This window comes from Galeopterus variegatus, unplaced genomic scaffold (assembly GCF_000696425.1).
Source record: "Galeopterus variegatus unplaced genomic scaffold, G_variegatus-3.0.2 Scaffold3073, whole genome shotgun sequence".
Lineage (NCBI taxonomy): Eukaryota > Metazoa > Chordata > Mammalia > Dermoptera > Cynocephalidae > Galeopterus > Galeopterus variegatus.
The window spans coordinates 91,507-100,419 of record NW_007729184.1 but is presented as its reverse complement, the minus strand read 5'-3'; the positions used below and the strand labels follow the sequence as shown (position 1 = coordinate 100,419).

The window sequence follows — 8,913 nt, the reverse complement described above, 5'->3', positions numbered from 1 at the left end:
TATGTAAAAGGTATATATTTTATAATTTAATTAAAAAGAGATCCAAAACATTATATATCAGAAAAACCAAGTGATCACATGCAAACTATCCTTGTAAAAGTGTTATTTTAAAATAAATAAGGTCCAATTTACATATACTTTCTGCACTTTGTATAAGTCTTAAAAAAAAATTAAAAACCCTCACCTCCCATTTTTCAGAAGCACTATTTCCACGTTCCCCTGTTCCAATGACATACAATCTTCCAGTTCCATCTGACAAGGTAACCCAGGTAGAAGATGTGAAATGAATAGATGCACAAAGACGATTGTCACATGCTGTCAAATCTGTGGGAAGTCGAAATACCTCTCGTGGTTTTCCTAAAGCAGTGTCCTAAAAAGAAGCCAAACATTATAAATGAATCCCTTCCTCTTCCTTGATCTACACACACACACAAAATAAATATCAGCGGTGTAGTATTTTCTCTCAACTTCAAGAATTGGAGCCTAATTCCCCTCCCTTTGAGTATGAGCTGTACTATTGCTTCACTTCTAACAAATAAAATACAGTAGATATGACAGATGGTATGTGACTTCTAGGACCAGGTCACAACAGGCTTTACATCTTCTACCTTACTCTCTTTCGGAGTGTACGCTCTGAGGGAGGCTAGCTACCATCTTGTGAGGATGACTGTGGACAGACCACATGGGGAAGAAGTGAGGGCTTCTGTTAATAACTAATATCCTGAATAAATCATTTTGGAAATGCATCTCTCAGCCCTAGTCAAGCTTTCACATGACTACAGTCCTGGCTGACATCTTGGCTACAACTTCATTTTCTGTTAATAACTAATATCCTGAATAAATCATTTTGGAAATGCATCTTTCAGCCCTAGTCAAGCTTTCACATGACTACAGTCCTGGCTGACATCTTGGCTACAACTTCATGAGCCAGACCACCCACCTAAACTACTTCCTGATTTCTGACCACAGAAACTGTGTGAGATGATAAACATTTATTGTTTGAAATAACTAAATTTCAAACTTGTTACACAGCAATAGATAATTAATACCATAGAGTAATCTAATTTTCTTGGCTACAATACCCTGTTGGTTGGAATGCAAATAAGTACAAGTTTTTTTTGGAATGATTATAATTCAAATTTAATGGTGTTTTATGTACCCTTTGATACAATTTCACTTGTAGGAATGTGTTCTGTAAGAATACTTGCACATGTACACAAAGATCCATGTAACAAGGATGTTCATTTTAACAATGAAAAAGTGTGCCAATAAAAACTAAAAAACAACCTAGCTGTTTATCAAGAGTGAGCAGGAAAAAAGCAGCCTATGACATTATGGAGCTGGGCTAGTAGTATCAGCCAAGCCTTGGTTTTGCTGTAAGTTGGCCTGGCACATAAACATAAACATAAATGCCAGACAAGGCTACTGTGCAACCATGATGGAGCAGGACAAAAATAGTGTCACACCATAATGATACGTGAACACAGATAAAACATGAACATTGTGAAAGCTATAAATATGACCCTCGTCCAGGCAGCTGTAGCTTCTTCACTAATTACAGCTTAAGCCTCAGTCTAGTCTTCTCTCCTTCTAGATGAGACTTATTAGATACCCATCACAAAATTTTCCAGTTTCTTGAAAGTATCCAAAACAGAGTAAAGCCTTACTTTCTAATTTCCCCCACAACAATCACACAACACTAGCCAAATCCTATATCATCCTGTTTTTAAATCCTCTTCTGAGACATTCTGTGGTTCCTCATGGTGTGTGTTCTCCCTTGCAGCAAGAAGTAATAAATCCAACTTGTTCAACCACAGATGTGTGCCTGGTGTCTTTGGAGAGTACTGACAGGGAATGGTTAATTATATCTATGGAATACCAAATATCTGTTAAACATTCTGAGATGAATTTATAACACTGACATAAAAAGATCTCCAATATACTAACTAAAACAAAATAAGACACAAAATATGTGCAATATAAATCCATACATGCTCAAACAAATGTTGTGATATGACAGCACAGAGTAAAATATAGATAGACACATGCTGACCTGTTAATAATGTTTACCATTAGAAAGGAAAATAAGATTGAAGTGTGACTGGTGGTAGGAAAGATCGGGAGTAAAGCAAAATTTTCCTTTGTTTCAAATACACTACCTTTATTTACATCAAGCAATTTATGTGTAATAAACATAATTTTGAAAATTTTAATAAGAGAAAATGGAATTCCTTCCTCAAAACAGTCATCTCCACTACATGCCTCTCACTGCATCTAATCTAGTAAACCATTATAAGGAAGAATGCAGGGCTAAACCTGTTAAATGACTATTCCTCATTTTATATACAATTATAAACATTTTAAGCCATTTTCTTTGAAATAAATGGTTACACATGACTGAGGTTTTCAGAAATCAATTATCAGGTAAATGGGTATAATATGCAATAGAATGATTAAGATACTCAAGTATATAAATGTGAAACAAAAATTAGTTAAATTAAAACACAAAAGAAACACACAGTGCCTCTTTTACTTGAATTAAATTATAGTTAAAGTGAAAGCAACCTAAATGTTTCTGACTTTTGAAATCTAATTCTCAAGGGACATTTTAATTTGAACTGAACTATAAGCAATAAAATATTTTCTTCTGTAAACCCTAAATTATAGCATTAAATTTTTCTGAATAACCTCAACTAACAGTTTTATTAAGTGTCCTCATAATAATGCTTTATATAATTGGCATCTAAAATGTCCAGGTCTCACCCAATCACTTTGTTTTCTTCTCACAAAAAGGGTTTATGTAACCATGTTCAAAGATGTTGAAAATCATTCTGAGGTAATATTTTGCAGCTGATTTGCAGAAGAATTAAAATTACATTGATGAACGTTAGACCTTCCTGTATGACTATAATGCACAAGCACTGTAATAAATAAGAGCTTTGACATTTTGCCATCCCATTCAATCATCACAAACCCTGTGAAGTTGAAATTATTATCCCCACTCTAAGAAAATAGAGAGGTGCAAAAAGAGTAAATACTATCTATTTATTTATTTATTTTTTGTTTTGGTGGCTGGCCAGGACAGGGATCAAACCTTGGACCTTGGTGTTATTGGCACCATACTCTAACCAACTGAGCAACTGGCCAGCCCCAAAAAGACTAAATAATTTGCCTGAAACTCAAGATTCAAATCCTGGTCGACCCTATTTCAGAAGCTGGTGTCCTCTCCCCTATTCCACATTTTCTTGAGAGGAAACCATTTCCCAAGTTTTTCTGAACACATGCTATTTCAGATCTCAATGAAATTTAGAATACCCACAACTTCCAAAGAAAAACTCCACTTTGAATGTTACTAACCATATTCAGTTTTCCTTCAGGCTACTATGTAGTATTTTTAATTAAGATTCTTGAGTCAATAAGAAGTAATACAGAAAAATTATAATGCCCATATATTATATATAAATGACATAAATAAATAGTGAACAAGAATTAATACATTAACTGTATATATTTATAAAAAACATCTCTGAACAGGAGTTTGGGGCCCTCTTGGGTGCACTTACAAGAAAGGAAGCTTTGAACTAACAAAGTATTTTTCTAATACATATACATTCATGAAAAGGGCTACTCAAGTTTTAAAAAATTGTCAAGCAAAATTAGGTAAGGATACCATTTACCAGTATTATTAGACACTGACATTTAGAAAATTTTGCCCTTTTAAAAGGAAGTGATCTTTTTCTGGAGAAAGTCTTTCATCACTAACAACCGTTAACTTTATGTGGAAAAGAGTATAAAAATCTTCTTTTTTCTTTCTCCCCCGTCCTCTTTTTTTTTTTTTTTTTGCTAAAGCTTTAAGAAAGGGTGTTTTTAATCAATTGCCGTTTGAGTTATGTCTTTATGTAACATAAAGCTTTCAATAATGCATTAAACACACAGTCCTAAGAACTTACCCCTCCCTTTTATTTTTTTCTTTAACCAGTTAAATAAGTGGCTCCCTATTAATAAACTCAACTGTCGAAAATAAGCTGAGATTCAGGCTTACAGGTGAACATACTGGCATGCAACTGAGCTGGACTGACAAGTGGTTGTAACCTGTTACTCCAAGACACAGCCTCACAAATACATTCTTACAAATGGAATCCAGTAACTGTCCTTTGGACCGTTAAGTGCAAACTAAAAAGGCACCAAGATGCTTTTCTGAAGCAGCAGAAAAAAACTAGCTTTTCAAGTAAACAGGAAAAAAATTATTTCAGATAAAATTCCCTAAATATTAAAAATCTGAACACATTACTATAAAATGAGCCATGATGCCATATAGAATGATGACATAATAACCAAATTTTAAACACCTTTTTTTTCTTTCCAAAGGCATTTTCTACTTCCTAAGCACACCTCTCCCAATTGACATTTCTCTAAAATTGAGGACTGTAAATCTGTAAGTTAAACATCCTTGGAAGTACAACGCCTCGATAAACCTCTGTGTTGAACTGCTGCCATCTGCTGGCTCCTGACAAAGTCTAAAGTCCAAGCAACCTGTGGACTTGAGTCTCAGTTCCTACAGCATTCACTTTGATCACACTAGCCACAGGAAAAGAGCTTCTTTGGGATATGTGAATGAGTGCCTTTAACTAAAAAAAATAAAATAAAAATTCAAACAAGAGAGTCTCAGTTCCTACAGCATTCACTTTGATCACACTAGCCACAGGAAAAGAGCCTCTTTGGGATATGTGAATGAGTGCCTTTAACTAAAAAAAATAAAATAAAAATTCAAACAAGAAAATGGATATTAGAACAGCTGTATTCTATGATGGTGGCTATATAAAAACCACTGTCTAGTCAGTAGACAAACAATACTCTCCACCTGCCCCCAGCACTGAAGCTCAAAGAACAGCTTGATTTCCTTTGTTGCTGACCAGAAAAATAATAAAAAATAAGCATGGTATTTTTTTGTATCCAAGGTGCAGGGTTTCAGACAAACAATACTCTCCACCTGCCCCCAGCACTGAAGCTCAAAGAACAGCTTGATTTCCTTTGTTACTGACCAGAAAAATAATAAAAAATAAGCATGGTATTTTTTTGTATCCAAGGTGCAGGGTTTCTCAAGACTTGGTCATCACTGGACAAACAAAATCCTCTGAGGTGCTTGATAAAATGCAGGTTCCTGGACCATGACCAACTCTGACATACAGAATCAGCGTTTTTAGTAGTGATACCCTGAAATCAGTTTTTGTTTTGATCAATTACAAGTGATTCTGAGGTCCAATACAGTTTGAAAACTGAAGAATGAAGCAAAGTTAATTAAGCAGAAAACAAACTAAACCTGAAACATGGCTCTTTGAAAATAAAATAATACCCTTCTAAACCTTGACTAGGTAAAAACAGGAAAAATACAGAAAGAAAAGAGAAAAGAGGGAAAATACAATAATCTTAAATAATATATGCAACTTTACAGCAACAAATTTGAAAACTTAAGAGATAAATCATTTCCCCTAACAAAAATATATATTACAAAAATACTCAAGAAACAGTTTGAACAAACCAATTACCAATGAATAAACTGGATAGGTGATTAGAAAGCTAGCATTGAAAAGAACAATAGGAATATAATACATCCAAAGAGGATCTTTATTTAATCTATAAAAAACAGATCATTCTAACCTTATTTAAACTACTTCAGCTATCAGAAAAATAAGAAAGCTCCCCAATTCATTTAGAAAAGCCAGCAAAACTTTTATAAAGAATTTGATAGATATCACCAAAAACAAACTAAAACTACAATAGACTTGTGAAGATAAATGCAAATATTACATGTAAAATGTCAGCAAGAAGAATACAACAATATATCAAAAGAATATAAAAGGGTATTTCAAAAAGTTCATGGAAAAATAGAATTGAAAGAAAATATAAATCTTTCCATGAACCTTCTGAAGCACCCTCATACTCTTACCAAAAAGGTTTTTTTCTAGAACTTAAGAAATTAGGAAATTAAGGACTATATCAATTTAACTCACTATATTGATAAATCATGGAAAGCACATGATCATTAACAATAAGTGGGTGTTGAAAATATGATAAAATTTAGCAATCATTCTTAATAAAAAAAACATTAAATTGAAAACAGAAAGAAATAACTTTAAAACAAAAGTTATTTACCAAAAACCAACAATAAGTATTTTCTTTAGTAAAACTTAAAAGCCATTACAATTAAAATCGAGAGCTAATCAGGGATACCTGAAATCCCCATTATTATTTGGCATTGTCTTGGAGGTTCTGTCTAGTAAGACAAAAATGAAATGACATGGGAACGTCATTTCCATTTTCATTAAGCACTGGAAAAGGAGAGAGAAAAATATTTCCCTTTGATGATATAATTGTATACTTAGAAAACCTAAAGGGGAGTAGGTAAAAAAATTACTGAATTAACAAATAAGGCAGATGCTCATATGAAAAAGTTTTTCTCTATCAATAAATAAGTACCTAGAAAAGGAAATAGAAAAAAATTATATTCTATTCACGAGAGGCAAAAACTATAAAATATTTAAGAATAAGTGTAATAAAAAGAATACAAGATCAAGAGAAAACTATAAAAATCTTTCTTAAGGATATAAAAGTAGATCTAAATAAAGGGAAAGACATACTATGTTCTGGGTAGGGGGAAATAAAGGTCATAAAATTGCCAGTTCTCTCCAAATCAATATAAATTCTTCATCCTATCAAAAAGAAAAAAGAAAAAGTTTAAACTAGACTGACTATCAAAAGTTTAAACTAGACTGACTCTAGACATCAGGCCCAGCTGAGTACAGGGGTAAAGGATACCACTGAAAGAAAATAGAGGATTCGGTGAATGCCCACATATTAATAGGTGAGACCACAAACTCTCTTCCTCTGCATGGATCCCAGAAAGCCAAGATCAGGCCTTTTAACTCTTCAACAATAAACTGGAGACTCCTCTCTGGATACTTGCCAGCCCATGAGATAAGACCTACAAAAATCAACATTTGGAGCCACTCAATCATACAGTCATTTATCATTTGAAAAAAAAAGGTAGAAGGTAGGTCTTTTCCCTAGGGGATCTACTAAACAATTTCTAGAGTGCATATTATGTCTTTCGATAAAATAATTCATAGACTTTATAATCCAAGTGCTAAACAGAGAATGCATATGAAGTGTTAGAGATTTCAGAGCAGAGAATGATCACTGCAAACCAAGAAAGAAGGCAACATGCAAAAACTTTCCCAGAAGCCACCATTCTAAATTGTTTTCCTTATTGTTTACCAATAAAATAATTTAAAATGTCCTAATTTTAACAGGAAATGAAACAAATTTATATGTAGATGTACATTGTTTTGAACATGTATAAACATGTGCCAAAAGAGAATGTTATTTCAATGTCAAGCTCAAATTGGGAAATAGAGAAGAGAAAGTGGTTCAAATTCTACTGTAAATTAATAAATTAGAAGAGACTTTATTTTGTACACTGCAGCATTCCCAAATGCCTACAACAATGCACGGCATATATAAGGTTTTCAACAAATATTATGAACGTTGAGCAAATAGTAAATGTGCACTATAAGCTAATATTCTTAGAGAATTTCCATAGGTGAAATTCCAGATTTTAGATTTGTCTTCCTAAACAAACAAAGATAACAGAATCTAGAAAACAAAAAGTCCTTAAAACTAGAAGACACAATAAAATGTAAACTATGCATATGCAGAGTATGAACACGAATGATCATGTATGGGCAATAGAGTGTACATGAATTTAAGTGCAGGTACAAACAGCTTGTGTGTACACACTATCCAAGTATATAGTATACATACAGGACTTACATTTCTATAGTGTCTTTAATGAGTCCATAGACAGGTAGAGAGGGACTAAACTAAATAAGGAACTATAATATAACCAGTTATCCTAATGGGTCCATAGAAAAGATATAATAGCTCAGAAAAAGCAATCAAAGACATACATGTATTAATCTTTGCTCTGATTCCATGTCAAATAAGCTATTTAAATATAATTATAGTATCTGATTTTCCATGGACATTTTCCAATGGAAGAAAAATAGACTGACCACTCCACACTGTTTATCTATAATATGTCAAATGCAATCATTAAACTTTCATTCCAGATTTCTAGACAATATTTTTTGACTTAAGTTGAATTGGTATCCCAAATTATGATTACCAGTGAGTTAACTGATAAACAAAGCTTTTGGCTCTAACTGTGAACCTATCTACTCCCTTCTCCCAGTCCGGTATGTACTAAACAAAATCAAAGAACCAAACTTTCTCTTGCTTAATACAGAATAACAGGACTACTCCTCCCCTCCCTTCAAAACCTGGCCTCTGCCGCCTTGCCAACCTCATCTCCAGCCATAGCCTACATACCTTCTAGGTCTTTCCATACATACTCTGTGATTCAGTGATAACAAGCTAGAATACCTACAGTGTGAGCAAGCATGCCTGTGAAAGACTGCCAAATGTGCCTCTTAAGTTGTGTACATACACCATTGCCCCAATCTGTATGGCAAACTCTAATTCATCCTTCAAAACTCAGTTAAGGTGATGTCGCCTCTGTGAAATCTTCCCTTAACACTGCATCCCTCAACACTTATCACTCCCCCTTCCATACTACTTCTGCTTCTTATTGCTACTTCCACTGTTTCACCTTATCAATTTATTCATGTATGTAGCTACTAAGCACATAGTGGCATTAAATAAATGCTTGTTAAAGAAAAATAAATATTTCTGGGCTATGAAGGAGGAAATTACAAAGAGATTAATACCTTAAAAAAGAATGTAGTGGGCTGGCCTGGTGGCGCACTGGATAGTGCACCACTTGGGAAGCGCGGCGGAGCTCCCGCCCGAGGGTTCGGATCCCACATACAGACCGGTTCCCGCTCACTGGCTGAG

General features: G+C 33.9%; 1 protein-coding gene across 1 annotated transcript in view; it reads right to left on the bottom strand.

Moving 5' to 3' along the window:
- NUDCD1 (NudC domain containing 1) overlaps positions 1-8,913 on the bottom strand; it is an 84,115-nt gene that overhangs the window by 51,977 nt on the left and 23,225 nt on the right. Inside the window, exon 3 of the mRNA XM_008583890.1 lies at positions 185-370. Coding sequence (XP_008582112.1) covers positions 185-370 — 186 coding nt within the window. The remainder of the gene's footprint in view (positions 1-184; positions 371-8,913) is intronic.